We start from the raw sequence: 16157 nt of genomic DNA, 5'->3' as shown, positions 1-16157 counted from the left end.
GAATATCCAAGCCACATGACCTATACTAAAAATAAAAAAATGATTAGTCGTTGATATAGTTGGAGTCTCATTAGAACGTTATAAAAAACAAGAACTTTTTTTTCTCAAGTAATATAGATCTCGTACACTATCTACTTTTGTGACTTATCAAATAGAATATCACAAGTATAGACATTTCATTGAGAGAAACAAGCACAATATCTTAGTAATTCTAGGATAGGTAATGTCTCTTGAAATTTTCTATCTGAGTTGTCAAATTGTCTATCTCTATTGAACCTTAACTCGTGCAATTCCAATTGAGATAAATTCTGAAGGATCTCAAACTGAGTTTGGTCTGCTATGGATGTAACTACTTTTTTCTTTTAGAAAACTTAACCACAAGGTAACCATTTGTTAGGGAGTAGTAATTATTCTATCAGAATAGGATCATCCCCATTTCCCTTGAAATGGATAAGAATAAATGCTATCCTTATCTCGGATAAGTTCTTGTTTACAGATAAATAATAGTATTAACCCGTTAATAAAGTAGGAACGCGTGAGAATGGCAAGGGGTCAGGAGATTGGAAAGGGTGGAGGACAGGGTATTCATTTTTTCTTTTCTTCTACCCATTTTCAAGGGATAAGAAGAAGAAAGAGTGGGAAAACCAAAGGCCAGAGTAAAGACAGCATGGCCTGATTTAACGTCGCCGTTTCGTTCGTGTCGGAACACGGTTTTAACTCTTTAAAGATCGTCACTCACAAATACGGCTACGGATTTCCTAAACTACCCTTCAACTCCCGACATAATTACGAGACTTGCTCTTACACGCCAGCCGGCTCTCCCCCCCCCCCCCCCCCCCCCCCCCCCGCCCGCGCCGGTGTTTGTTCACCTTTTCTTTTCTATGGACAATAATGCCCACCTACTGCCACTTGTTTACCAAACTCTTGGTTTTATTCCAAAAGCCCAACCCAACCCAACCCCACCCTATTTTTATTTTTACTAATTGTTTAAATGCCACGTCATAGGACAGGTTATTGTCGCTTTCATTGACCATTGTAACCAAATACACATATATGTAAATAGAGTTATTTTACTAATGATTCTTACACTATATATCTGTTAAGGAAAAAGAATAATATTATTCATCATTTTAATTTTTATTATCCTTCTATCATCTTATGATATGGTATTAGGTGATTGAATGGTATTAGGTGATTGAAAATTATTTATTACATTTCACTTATAAACTTATAATTTAATATCACATCATGAGATGATGGGAAGATAATCAGAATTGAGATGATGAATAAATTTTTTCTATGTGATTTATGCATCATGTGAAACAAAAAACAAAAATCGATTTTTAGAGTGAGAAAATGTGGCCATATTTTGTGTACCCATATGCACAAGAATGCATTTTCTTTAACAAAGTAGGGCTGATATCCATTGATTTGCATAAGAAATTACAAGTGATTGAATACATTCAGGAACATGCACCCTCCATATAAACACTATCAAAATCTATAGAAAGATTGCAGATTTTGCTAGAAGGTGTGCCACATGATTTACTTCCCTTTTGACATATCTAATTTTCCATTGAATTGATCAAATTTCCATTAGAGGGCAGATTTCATGCAACTCCAAGAGAAAAACTGACTCTTCAATATTTTGCAAGTGATCTCTTATTATAATATTTAATGCCAGATTTGAATGTTAGTTTTCATACCATTTACAAAGAGGTTACCCAGAATTTCAAGAAATAGGAAAAATTCTACTTATCATCTCCTATACTACGCATCAATATGTGATTTGTCATTTTTACCCTTCTATTTAAATACACATATTGATGTATAAACATGTATGTTTAAATATAATGATAAAAATAATAAACTACATATTAATGTGTGGTGTGGAGATAATAAATAGTATTTCTCAAGAAATATATATTTATATATATATATATATATAATTTTATCATTTTCAAGTTTTAAAGCTATGCTGCCTCTGATGATCATGGTAATAACAATAAAAAAATACCAAATGCTGGTTTTTGCCACATAGCTCATTATTCAATGTACACTTGTGCATGGAAACCTCTCATATCATACAAAGAACAATCCACGTCATCATCTCAGTTGTCACCTTCCCTTACTTTCATGAACTCCATTAAAGATATATTGTTCCATTGTTGGCATGCAGCTGCCATGAGATGACAATTTCTAAATATTATTATCCAATTTAACCACCAATAATTAAAAAAAAAAAAAACTCAAAAATACCTAAAAGTTAATCACAAATTTCCAACCACCCATGCTTATATATATTTATATTTACCCCATAATCCTCCAACAGTGGACCTCCTCCACCTCCAGTACTGTTGGCAATTGCATTCATAAATATTATTATCCAATCCCTGTTTGATATGTTAGGTTCAATCATTAAAACTCCAATAAATAATTAAATTAAAAAAACTCAAATTAATTTAAAAATAATCTCCAATTCCTAACCACCAGTACTGCTATATAATCCTCCACAGTGGCCACCTCATAATATCACAACATAGCAAGGGCATTCTCGTGCATGCACAGAAGATCAGCAAGAAACCTCAGCAGCCAAAGACCTCTCTCTCTCTCTCTCTCTCTCTCTCTCCCCTTTAATTTGCATTGAATTCCTTCCGTTCTTCTTGTTGTTCTGTGTCTATAAATAAACATCGCATGCAGAAAAAGCAAATCAAGGGGAGGAGAGAGAAAACAGAAAGAACATATGGATCGCTTACGTTGTTTTGGACCCTCTAATACGTTGTTTGTGCTGTCTGCTTTCCTTATCCCTCTATTTTTCTCCATTGCTAGCGCAGCTAATTTCAACCTCACCACCATTCCCTTCAACCAAGGTTACCTTCCTCTCTTCGGCGACGGCAATCTCGTCCGCTCCCCTGACGGCAAAGGCGTCCGCCTCCTCCTCGATCGCTTCACAGGTAACATTATTCTATATATCTCTCATATATATATATGTATCTAAAACATTCATGCATATGCGCCCATATGCATGTATATATGTGTGCACATATGTGTGTATATTTATATGGATGTATGTATGTATGTATGTTAATAGGAAGACCAAGATTTTATGTTTGATCATGTTGTTTTTGAATAACTTATAATTCAGGGTTCATGTTTTTCTAATTTTGGTATTTGTTATTTGTTTTCCGATCATGTATAGGTTCGGGCTTCATCTCCTCCAATCTATACCAACATGGGTTCTTCAGCGCCAACATCAAGTTGCCGTCGGATTACACGGCCGGCATCTGCGTTGCCTTCTATGTAGGTGCATGATATATAACATCCTTTGGTCAATTAGCTTCTTTTCTTTGTTTTTTAAGGAAAAAGAAGATGGTTTTCTTACCCTTTTTTGTTAATTTGCTAAGAAAAATAATCAGGAGACAGAAAGAAAATGATCAAATGTTGACTATTGCGCATGCGCATGACCATGAAGTTTTTTCTTAATTTCAAAAGTTGAGATTTATAACCGACCAAGCCAAATTTATTGAATTTAAGTGGCATATAATTAAACGAGAAAGTCTATGTTTTCAAACACGACAATATTAAATCTTAACATTCCAAAGCATTTAATTTTCAGCTATTTTTCCATGGACATACGTCAATCTTTCAAGCTTAATTAAAAATATATTTTTGGTTTAATTTCCTCCCATCACACTAGCTCTAGCTTTTCTTTAGTCCAACCTGCCCATGCCCTGCAAAACAATCATCCTCAATGATTACAAGCCATGATCGTCGTTGATTTTTCTTGATGCATATCATGCTAGCTCTCTCCATGCAGACATCAAACGGTGACGTATTCGAGAAGAGCCATGATGAGCTAGACTTCGAGTTCTTAGGGAACACAGAAGGGAAACCATGGAGGTTCCAGACCAACTTGTACGGCAATGGCAGCACAAGCCGTGGCCGGGAGGAGCGCTACCACCTTTGGTTCGATCCTACCAAGCAATTCCATCGCTACAGCATCCTCTGGACGGCCAAAAACATTATGTACGTACGCGATATATATATATTTTGTCTAAATTTGGCTTCCACTTTGAATTTTCTTATTAATTCTGCCTTCGGAATTTATATATGGAACATAGTACTCGATTTTTATCGATCGTTGTCCTTTATATATAATATATATATTAATAGCTAGCCTCGTTTGACATGATCATAAACGAGTGGGGAATTATATCAGGAATGAATGCTGCGTTCGGCATTGCCGCGTGGGACGTTCCTTAAGCTTGTGGACAAGCTAGCGTACGTGTGCTTTCATTATTGAACTTCGAAAAAGACCATAATGATGTTAGGGACGCCTAATAATTATTATTTCCACTTATGAATTACCATATTTATTTTTCTTTCAACTCTGGCATATCTTTAATTTCGTGCAAGTTGCCGAAGACACGTGACCTGATTGGTATAATTCTTACCTCTTAAATGAAGGTGATCTGGAGTTCGAAAAACCCCTCTCCCAACTAAAAAAAAAAAAAAAAAAATGGTGCAAGTTAATTCTTAATTTGAAGTGATCTACATGATCAATATATAATAATTTCAAATCTTGAAGTTTTCTTTCTAATTTCTTGTTACATTTTTTTTTTCAAATTAAGAGGGTATTTTCTCTCTCTTTTTGTACGTAGCTAGGCCAAATTAATCAGATATATACATATAGTAATATTAATATGCATATATCTTACTATATATATACTGAAATTGCCATATATATATATAAACTTGGTAGTGTGTACACAAAAGGGAAGGGAAAAAAAAAAGAGTCTAGCTAGCTAGGAACTTTAGACCATTAATATTCGCTAGCTATTAAGTAAGTTATAATAAGCATGCATTCATGTGAATTGATTAAGTATATTAGGCTACCAAACTTAGCTTATTTTTCATAGATTCCTGTATGTACCAGTTGCCAAAATATATATGCTGGCAAAATCCACCTAACCTAGTGATACGTTCCAAACTAATGAAACTATACATAAAACAATTAAGCTTGACCACATTTGAATTTTGCAAGCTGTCACATATATAGTGTCTTCATCATTATTATTAATAGAGAAATGAAAGTTGCAATCGTGAGTGTACAAGCGTCGTTCAATCACTTTAAAAAAAAGTAAAAAAATACGTGACTCATATGAAAAATATTAATTTTTTAACAGTGGACCTACTCTTTTTTAAAACGACTGCACGACGCTTGTACATTTCACGATTATATGTAGTATTATTCTTATTAATATTAATATATAATATATATATATAGGATTTTTTTTCTAACTTATCATCTCATGTTTATATTCATATTTATGTACGTTTTTATGAATTTTTTCTACTAAATATATGCATTTATTATATTGTACACATTATTATTCTCTCCGAAGTATTAGCATGAAGATCATATTTATGTTATTTGAATGAATATTAGATTCTACATCGATGAGGTTCCAATCAGAGAGGTTGTGAGAAATGAAGCAATGGGTGGAGACTACCCATCAAAGCCAATGTCATTGTATGCCACCATATGGGATGCTTCAAATTGGGCAACTTCCGGTGGTAGATACAAAGTTAACTACAAGTATGCACCCTTTGTAGCCGAATTTAAGGATCTTGTCCTTGAGGGCTGCCCCACTGACCCTATTCAGCAAGTTCCGGCCGGAGCTGGTGTTTGTGTCGAAAAGGATGCTTACCTTGACACTCGAGATTATGCTGTTGTGACACTTGAGCGCCGTCTTGCCATGCGTAAGTTCCGCCAAAGATTCATGTATTACTCCTATTGTTATGATACGTTGCGGTATCCTTTGCCACCACCTGAATGTGTCATTATTCCATCGGAGAGGCGACGGTTCAAGAATACAGGAAGATTGAAGTTTGGAGGGAGCCATCGTCATCGGCGGAGCCGAATCTCAGCCACTTTATCTGCCTTTGATTCTAATATGTGATATCCCTCTAAGTAATTTAATTACCTGTAAATTGAAAATGTTTGTTAGGATGTTGGTTTGTGAGTTTTAATTTATAATGCTTTTTTTTCCCTACCATAAAGCAGATTAAATCTTCAAAATATAAATCCTTATGAAGTGAGATGTTCTTTTATTGATTTAATAAGGAAAATATTTTTCTCTTTTATCCGGCAAAATCCTATTCACACAACTAATGCTGTGTTTGGATGTTGAGTTGAGTTGAATTCTTTATGAATAGTAGTGAGTTAAGATGGTTAAATGAATTTTGTGAAACCCATCTAAAATAAATTTAGATGTGTTTGTGGAGCCGACCAAAGATGTTAAGATAGTTTGGATGTTATCAGCACCAAAAATATTATATTTCAATTTTGGATCCAGTCATCATTGTTACATCCTTAGGATTGAATTTGAAAATTAAATAATTATATAGAGTTATAACGTCATTGTCAAGCTTTATTAAGCATTAATTATTAATGCAGTTGAGTGTGATTATTAGGAGGTGGAGGGAAGAACACCTCATCTTGTGCCTTGATGAATTTAGAACAAATCAGAAGACATCTTGAGAGCTTATCTTTTGGAGTGGAGCAAGACCAAGTCATTTTTTTATTAATTTGAAAAGGACGTATAAGTTTGAGGTTTTCTCTTGATCAATTAAGTTATTAATTATATATTATCAATTGTAACGAGTACTCTTACATTAAGTTATGTATTTATATATTGACTCATAATTATTAAAAATTTGATAGAAAATGATTTATACAGTTCTGAACTATACAAGTCTCGCGCTATCTCTTTAAAAAATGTGAACGTATCTGAAACCTATATAAAAAAATTTATTTTTTAATAATAAGTTTCGTTTTTTAAAAGAGAATACGTGGGACTTGCAAATTATATATAATGAGGATGCAGGGGTAGTTGAACTGTCTATTTATACTTATTTTAAGTGTGTAACAAGAAGAAAATTTCTCGATCTTGTTCGAATGCGTATTATTACCATCATTATTGTTTCATATATTTTCAAGTTAGTGCATAAACACAATATTGAATTAAAAAAAATTAAAAAAAAAATTAATATTTTTATTCTTATTGATATAATACGCTTTCACATAAATATAGAGTTGAATTTTGTTAATAAGCAAAATTGGAAATTAATTTTGTTTTTTATATTTCTGATCACTAATATGAATTTTCCAATCTAAGAAATTCACCCTATTCGTTTGTCTCGGACCCAAGGCTGCTTAATCCCCGGCCCATTGGTGAACACGTTGCAACCATAGGCTGAAACCAACTGAAAAAATGGCTGGATTTAACTGGATTAGCTTGGCCAAGCCTGGTCCTGATAACGCGAATTTTATGAGTTCTTCTATTCAGCAGTCTTACACTATATATATATTTTTATGTTTTTTTTTTTATTTTTTTTTCTTTAACATGTGTGTAGTGTAAGACTGCTGAGTATAATTTTTCTTATATTATCATGTATGTATGTAATTTTATTTTTTCGGTATTCTTCAAATTAATTGAGAAATATCACGCTTCATCTTAACCATTATCATCTTAAGTCACATTTGATGATGTGACAAAGTCCAAGGAATTGAGATTTCTTGTAATTTTTAATCCAAATATTTTTTTACCAAAAAGATAGATATAATATGAAGATTTCATTGTATTAAATATTGTTTATAGGCAATGTAGACTTTAATATTAAATACGGATTTGGCTTACATTATGTTAAAGATTCGCCCGATACGTCCTCTTTAAAAACTAAATGAACAAGATTGGAAGCTTGATGGGAAAATTTTTTTTTACTTAAAGCAATCTTTGTCCATTCACTTTTCAAACAGTGTCGAATGAAATTTTAACATGACGAGCACTGGTATTGGATTATACATCTGCATATACATCTATATATTTGTATAATATGACCTTAAATTGAGATGCATTGGATTATGCATATCCAAAAACTTGCATAGTTATGAACAGTATTTCTACAAATTTGAAAATTTACTTTTTTCTCTCTATCCTCCCCCCTTCTCTCTCTCCACTAATGGATAGAATTTTAAAAAAAATATTCTAGTGGGTGCTAAATGATAGAATTTGCAGTGGTGCTAATTGTAAAATAAAAAAATAAGAAAAAAATAAATAATAATATTTTATTATTATTTGGCTCAAAGATGCATAATCCAATGTGGGAGTTTTTTTTAATATGCAAAACTAATTTTAAAAAGACGTGATTTTGTATATGCATACAGAGAAACCAATACTAGTGCTCTAAACCAAACACATTAAATACAATCAGATCTGCACGTTTGGTCTCTCTAATTGAATCAGAAAATTGTAAGAAATGTTGATCCAAACGGAGGAATCATGAGAAGGATGCGATTCATTATTTACTCCACCACCTTGTAAGAGAAGACCAAGAACTTAAAGATTACCATGAAAACAATTACTGTAATCAATAATATGGAGCATCCATTAGCCATCCAAAGCTCTGGGGAATCATGATTCATGATGACAGGGGCCTTGGCAGTGACTGGGTAAAACCTTATGCATAGCTTTGAATTCTGTAACCCTGTATTGCCTGAAACAAGTTTCAACTGCATAATTCAAAGGGTGCTGTACTGTGGCATATAGACAAAGTTGGGACTGTGCCAACGACAACCATTGCAAGTAGAGAGGGGCAAGGTTTTGGTGGAAAATGAAAAATACTAGATACAATTATAGAGTGTGGTGCCGTGCATTTGAAAAAAATGAATAAATATAAGCATGCGCCTCTACGAGAGGTTTATCATGGAAATTACAGGTTTTGGTGTTTCTTCATGATCATGACACTTGAATATATTACCCATCAGGTGCTTAACCCTTTTTTTTTTAAGTGATGATGATGAACTGAATATTTCATTACACCAAACAAGGAAGAAAGGAAAGAATGGAAACAATAATGGTTGAAAAAATTAGAGAAAGCAACGACACATTGACACGACAAAACCAGCAAGTACTGCACCAAACTTGTACACAACCCATGTGAACTGACACTGAACTATTTCAGGGATTCTCTACAGACACAGCACCTGTGATTATTAGAGCAGATGGCTCAGCTACTTCCATCCTTGGTAACTGGGGAAATGAGATTAGTTGAGCTGCTGCATGCTAGCTGACATTCAAGACCCTGAAGCAAGCAATTCTGCAGTCTTTGGCTTGCCGAAACGACAGTCACCTACAGTATGGAATCCATATGGAGGAGAAAATAAATAAATATTCTTTAGCCGTTCAAAATGTATAATAATTTGTACAAAATTTGGGTCTTTTTAAAATTTATTTTTAAAAAAATGTAGAATTCATATGAAAAATTCCACTTTTAATTTGGATTTCCGGGTTTCTCACGTAGAAGAGTCGACGAAGAAAACATTTCTGCAGGAGGTTCCTTCAATCAAGATTTAATGTTCAGTCGATTATGGTTCAGCAAAAGTGTGTAAACACTGCACAATCATTTTAAAAAATGTGAATAAATACGTGACACACATGAAAAATAATAATAATTTTTTAATAGTAAACTCTAATTTTTTTCAAAACGACTATACGACGCTTGCACACTTCACGACTGTGTGTAGCATTACTAACAAGCAAAATACTAATGGCTCAAACTCCATACAATAATATCAGTCACACTAAAGCATAATGCCAGATATTCCATCACGTGAAGTTCTTAGCAATAATTTCAGAAAACTGTCTAGAAAATTCAGAACGGATTATCAACACAAATATATAATATAATCCCTTAAAGTAAAAAGATTAAGAAGAATAAACCAGTATTATCAAATTTCTTTTCGTTTTTCCAATGATTACTTCCACCTCGTATGCTAGTGTGCTACTGCACAAGATTAGAGGGATGTTAGCAAGTTCTGCAATCTATACACGGACATAAATTAATCACCAATTAGCCATCCTCCTCCTTTGCATTTTGCCCACCATGTGCTCCCATGCAACATCGCCAACAAAAACATTTCATGCAGCAACTTGGTCTCAAACATTTTGGGCATTTGGGTCGCCAGCAACATTTTATGCATCTGGGTCTCCAACATTCCGGACAGCTAGGTCTCGAGCATTCTGGACAGCTAGGTCTCAAGCATTCTGGGCAACTAGGTCTCCAGCATTCTGGGCAGCTAGGTCTTGGGCAGCTAGGTCTCCAGCATTCTGGGCAGCTAGGTCTCCAGCATTCTGGGCAGCTAGGTCTTGGGCAGCTAGGTCTCCAGCATTCTGAGCATTTGGGCCGCCATGAACATTTTATGCAGCTGGATGTTGAACAATTGGGGCATTTCGGTTTCCAGATTTTAATTTTACAGCACCAGTTAACAGAAACTGTGGACCTTGTTTGTAGACGAATCTTTTTGAGGCGGATTGCTGTGGTCATGTTCTCCATCTCTTGGATAAATCTGCAAAGATGGCGGATGTAATCAGGGTAAAGCTCCAAGTTGCAGTGCCCACCTCCTTTAATCCACAGAGGCTCGTATGGTTCCCTTGCCATTTTCCACAGCCCATTGCCATGTAACACATTGACAACATCATCCTCTGTCCCCTGTAAATTTATCCAACCCCGTATCAACATATGTAGTGCAGAGAAATTTGACAAAGATGGTTTCTTGGAGGAGAATTATTAGTTGACTTAGCATATGTATCACAAAGCACTATAGGAAGGTTCTTCCAAGGAATCTTTAATATTACAAAGTGAGAGCTTCCCTCTTCCATCGTTGGTGAGTCCATTTGATTGAGCCACAAGGGAAACCAAGTTTTAGTGAAAGGGGGGATAGCCAGTTTACAGTGTTTTTTCTGGAAATAATTATTAGTGCATTAATAATGAAGAACTTGTGCACCTTGGCTTCTTAGTTTCTATTGCACTTTTGGATATCTTGGTTCATAATCTAGATGAGTCACCTAGTAAAAATACCAACAAAAATAGTTCCTAGTTTCCCCACGTAAGGTGTGTACCTCAAGTTGTGGGCATAAACTTGAGATGACACTGAAACCTATTTTATTGTAAAGGGTATGTTGGGATTTGTCTTGTGGTTTTCCCCTTTGCATTTGAGGATTTCCTCATTACCCTTGGTGCTTGTGCATGATTGATCCCTCTAACTTGTCGTGTGATTAGATTGAATTGTGCTCTTTCGTTTGAAAGCTTGGTTAAAATATTGATAATCAGTCTAATATCATTAGATTTTCATGATTCAAGAAATGACTAGGTTGTGGTGGCCCAACAAGGATGAAAGTAATTCAAAAAGGTGCTCCTATTCAACAAAAAAGCGGGGACTGTGACATTCTCTACAACCCTGTGATACATAAGGAACTATGGAACATACCATCTGCAAAACCTTTCCGCCTCTCCCCACAAGATGCTCTCACGCAGTGCCAAGCCCAATCAATCTCAAGTACCATTATAAGTTTCTGTTCCTCTCAAATTCAACCTACATTCTCAACCCCATGTAACTTTTCTCCATATGATTCAGGCTGCCTACTGTCTTAGGGCGCATCATGCATTGATAAGACAAACTAGAAAACTTTCATCTGATTAGTACTTATCAGATAACATCCCATGTGTTTCTCAAAAAGTATATCTTTACATATGTATATATATAACCACCTATGTTACGGCAAAACAGGGGTTTTTCCTCTGTTATGCCACTGTCATACTCTTGCACTAATGTCTGCATCCAAAGCTTTCTATACATGGCACTCCTAAGATTTTTCTTTTCAAATCTTGTTTCCAATATGCTATTATACCGAGCAAGACTTGTGCCAGATTACCTAAACAACTTGCTTGGATGTGTAATTGAATTCTGGTATGCACTATAAGATTGAAGAAAGACCAAAAAAATGTGGATCAGACAATTAGGATTATCCCATTTGTGGAAAAGAAAGTTCTCATGCATCAGAGAATTCATCGACAAACTTAGTGCAATGATATACAATCAGATCGAGGGATTGAAGCAGGTGTTTCCTGAGTCCTTCAAGAATCATCCGGAGATTATCTCTCCATTAAAACTAAAGGCATGATACGTTTGTCTTCTTGAGTCACCAATTACAAACAAGCATGAGAAGGAAGAAGAAACTACTGGGAAACGAGAGCTTTGAAATTATTAAACATGGCACAGAACACTTACATGTATCACCAGCACAGGACACGTAACCTTCTTGATTTTGTTGATGTTCTGCATAAAATAGGATGGTTACTAGCTTGAAATGCAGCAGAAATAGCAACAAGCCCAATAACATTCTAAGTGAGCCAATGGAATGGACTGGAAGCACACTGTTATGTAGACATCTTATAGGCTCGCATGTTTTCTAATGATCAGTTAACTCAGCATCTCTGTTATAACAAACAAGATGGACTCTTTACCTCATAAATGTCGAAGCAAAATGTGAACTTGACATGGCAGAGAACACGAAGACCAGAAAGAATTGCACTATGCAGAACTACGGCTCTGAGCCTCGGCAATTTAGCTGCCAAGTGCAGCGTTGGCCCACTTCCCACCGACTGCCCATACAAGATCAAGTCTTCCTGGCTAACTCCATACTCAGTTTCAAGACACTGATATACTGCTTCTATATCAGCATATGTATTGGATTCACTAGGCTGCATATCATAGAGATAAAACATGATTAAGTACTTCAACCACTTGATCCACAAGGCTGTCATATTTCTAAACTATTAAATCTGACGAGAAACCAGAAGAAAAAAATTATGCAAACTGGTAAGAATGTTTAGAGTGATGACATAGAAGGAAGAAATAATCCATAATGTCCATAAATACTAACTAAAACTTAACATTGATTGCAATGCCAACCTATCAGATGATTCAACATTGTCGCCAACAGTAAGCAGATGTGTTTCATCTATAATATGGGTATTGGCCATCCAAACAAAGATCACAACATCCTAAACTTAGCCACGTTGCTGTTGTAGTATTCTGAAGCATAAACATAAAACAACTCTCGATGCATCAGAACTTTAATCACATTATTCATTACTGAATCCCGGTATTCTGAAGTACCACATCATCGACTACTGAAACCCAAACTTTTCAAAAATTTGCTTCATATATCTTGATTCAGAATGTATGCCTCCCTTCGACCATGGGTGTTCTTTTCTTTGTGAATCATTCAAGAAAAATCTCAACATCCCATCTATTGTCCATTCCTACCGCCTGCTTCTCGCATAGTTGTTAGTTACTGTAATAATTTTTCCAAGGCTTAAAATTGCTTCTATAGTATAAATCGGGTCTCATTATCTGAGATGATATGTGACCTATTTGGTTCAACCAGGTCATCAAAAGGAAAGAGTACTCATCACAAAAGCAAGTATGAAGGAGCATAATATTGATAATGCATAGTATAGTACAACTCAAGACCACATTATAGCCTACCTTACCAGCAGAGGCTCCATAGCCAGAATAGTCATATCTGCCACATAAAATTCAGATGGAAGAAATTAAAAAAAAAAAAAAAAACCAATTTGCAGAAGAGAATCAGGAACTACAAAATGCTTAAAGCATACATGAATCACATCGTACCGAAGATCAGTGCCACACGGAAAGCAAATCCGTCGAAAACAAGATCACAAATCAGAAAATTTTTTAAGGCCCATTGAAACAGAATCAAAGTATTGATTGATAAAACAAAAATGGATAGAAATTTTAGAACTTTATAAAATTCCCAGTTATAGCTTCAAATGAAAGGGCAGAAAGATAAGATGGCAAGAATTTTCCAAGATCTTAATCAAAGTAAAAAAACGTGCATCGCTGTAAAAAAAAAAATTAAGTAATTAATTATAAAAATTTAAAAATTAAAAATTAAAAATTAAAAATTAAAAAAAATAAAAAAAAAAAAAAAAAAAAAAAAAAAAAAAAAAAAAGGAGGAGATCCTAGAAAGTTCTACGGCATACGAGGTGTCCATTGACTCCATTTACCCACAAAACCTCACGGAGCCACAAAATCACCGAACTCCCGAAAAAAAGAGGTAACGGCTATGCTAAGTCTTCATCAGTGTAAAACAATACATATTCATTACCTTAAGCTGGAGGGGAAAGTGAAAACAAGGGCCAAAAAGAAGGCGGAAAAGACTGGTTAGGAGAGAGAACACGGAAACTATTAAGCTAACCCTCTTTGCTTTTCACCTTTTTCATTGTAAAAACACATTACCCACTGACACCTTGAGGGGAAAAAGAAAGTCATTAGAGATATACTCAGAACACGGAACAAGCTACGATCTTTACTAATAACAGATCTATAAGCCCAAGAAAATCAGCTCCAAAATATATCTCTTGAAAAGACAGTGAATGAAAATCAATGTCCATCACACAAACCAAAACATAAACCATCACATTTTATAACCAAACAATAGAAGGGTAGAAAGGCTTCAAAGCCCTGACACAAAGATTTAACCTTTTCAGAACAGGGAGCGAAAAAAAAATATGAGATTTATGAAGTGCAAACCCATGAGATCAGAGAGACAGCTTTTTTTTTTTTTTTTTTTTTTCTGAGGATAGAGAGCTATTCAACGTTGAGAGAACCAACTATAAAAATATACCATATAAATGAAGTAACCATTTTATTAAAAAAATAATTAGAAATTAGAAGGAAAACCACACTGACCCTATGAGATTGACTCTGAGATTGACTTTAAGCTGCACAAAGAGGTCATAGAGCTGGCCAAGGTCGGCAGCATTGCCATGAGAGTAAAGCAGAGTGAGGCGAGCCAATGGGTTCCTCAGATAAAAAGCAACAATCTTATTTCCACGCTTAGTGTCAATCAGCAAGACGTCCAAGGAATTGTCATCAGCGTGAGGAATCGGAATCGACGGTGAAGACGACGACACCACGGTGAGCTTTCCATCGTCGCGCTTCTTGATCTGGTACGTGGGCGGAGACGGCGGAAAAAAGGCAAACTTGGCCGCCAGTTGAGAGACCATGCAACCCATTCACCCCCCGAGATGATGGAAAAGAAGCCAAACTCATTGAAGGAGAAGCAGTCTCGAGTGCATGTGTACAGACAGAGAGGGAGTGGGGGGGTTCCGGGTTTTGGTATAGAAGTGAGAATGAGTGGGTGAGGAAATGGGGAGCAAGCTGGGTTTTGTTGGGTGGGTTGAAAAGTGAGGGCCGGGGTTGAGTGGCTTGTAGCTTTGTGGCGGAACGGGGAAGTGAACTAGCTTTTGTGGATCTTGTTTGGGTTTGTGATGGAAAGGGAGAGAAGCAAGAGGGAAGAGAGTCTAAAGAATACTGGTATGATGCGTTTGTGTAAAGCCAGATTTGTGTAAAGATGAGGTTAGTTTTTATGGGTTGAAGACATTGCACTTGCAGATTTCAGCTGTGTGTGAGTGTGTGCCTGTGAGCATGAGAGAGAAAGGCCCAGAGGGTGAGAAAGGAAAAGAAGATTGTGCAGCTAGATGGTGCTACTGGTTTAGTACAGTGGAGAGTGTAAGGGCTGGCAAGAAAAATGGCCTTTTATCAGGAGAGAGAGAGAGAGAGAGAGAGAGTTGGAACAAAACCTTAACTCAGTTTCAAAAGAAAAAAAGAGTTAAATTTATGTGCATGACTTCATTGTCTGTCAGTAGTACAGACAAGCAGGTCAATATTGTATCTGATATCCCGTCTCCTCCTCCTACAAGACATTTTTATTTTGGCCTGTTTCTGAGTTTTATGCCTACTCTCCTGTTTATAAAAAAGCCAAACCTCGCTGCCCTTTGGCGACACCTGTTTTCCTCTTCTTCTTTAAACTCCTGTTAAATTTTCAGAGTTTTTGGTTTGAAATCTTGGAACAGTGGAATATAGTTTTGAATGTGGAGAGATGCAGATCTAAAGGAAGAATATATATATATATATACACAAAATGTTGACTCAAATATCTTATTTACAACCGACTAGTAGTATACATTCTTCACGTGATTGATAAATTAAACGTGAAATACAAAATTAAATGATTAATACATCATATTATAAAATTATTTTTATTGTAAAATTATTTTAACGGATTATATAAACTTACGTCAGTTTATAAATTTAATTTTATATAATCTTTTTATCTTTGTAATATTTCTTGTATTAAATTAGTTTTTAAATGATAGTATAGTGTTATAGAATACAAGTCGGATATCCTGAATTTGAGTCTCTAAGTTCAGGTGAGTTATC

The 16157-nt window shown here is 35.3% G+C and overlaps 2 protein-coding genes across 3 annotated transcripts; one reads left to right on the top strand and one right to left on the bottom strand.

Moving 5' to 3' along the window:
* The first annotated feature begins 2531 nt into the window (after positions 1 to 2531).
* Positions 2532 to 6132, top strand: LOC121237139 (probable xyloglucan endotransglucosylase/hydrolase protein 30). The gene is made up of 4 exons (XM_041133737.1): positions 2532 to 2954; positions 3200 to 3300; positions 3818 to 4026; positions 5450 to 6132. The coding sequence occupies exons 1-4, from the start codon at positions 2744 to 2746 to the stop codon at positions 5961 to 5963; spliced, it is 1035 nt and encodes a 344-aa protein (XP_040989671.1). The 5' UTR covers positions 2532 to 2743; the 3' UTR covers positions 5964 to 6132.
* A 3595-nt stretch (positions 6133 to 9727) lies between these two features.
* Positions 9728 to 15510, bottom strand: LOC121237138 (alpha/beta hydrolase domain-containing protein 17B). Of its 2 annotated transcripts, XM_041133736.1 has the most exons (6): positions 14625 to 15510; positions 13397 to 13433; positions 12370 to 12606; positions 12134 to 12181; positions 10243 to 10554; positions 9728 to 10203 (listed from the first exon to the last, which is right to left on the bottom strand). In XM_041133736.1, the coding sequence occupies exons 1-6, from the start codon at positions 14948 to 14950 to the stop codon at positions 9916 to 9918; spliced, it is 1248 nt and encodes a 415-aa protein (XP_040989670.1). In that variant the 5' UTR covers positions 14951 to 15510; the 3' UTR covers positions 9728 to 9915. The 2 variants fall into 2 exon arrangements, with proteins under 2 accessions (XP_040989670.1, XP_040989669.1); XM_041133735.1 differs by having other exon boundaries at positions 9728 to 10554.
* Positions 15511 to 16157: the final 647 nt, after the last annotated feature.

Source organism: Juglans microcarpa x Juglans regia, chromosome 6S (assembly GCF_004785595.1).
Source record: "Juglans microcarpa x Juglans regia isolate MS1-56 chromosome 6S, Jm3101_v1.0, whole genome shotgun sequence".
Taxonomy (NCBI): Eukaryota; Viridiplantae; Streptophyta; class Magnoliopsida; order Fagales; family Juglandaceae; genus Juglans; species Juglans microcarpa x Juglans regia.
The sequence above is the reverse complement of the archived record's forward strand: the minus strand, read 5'-3'. Positions and strand labels throughout refer to the sequence as shown.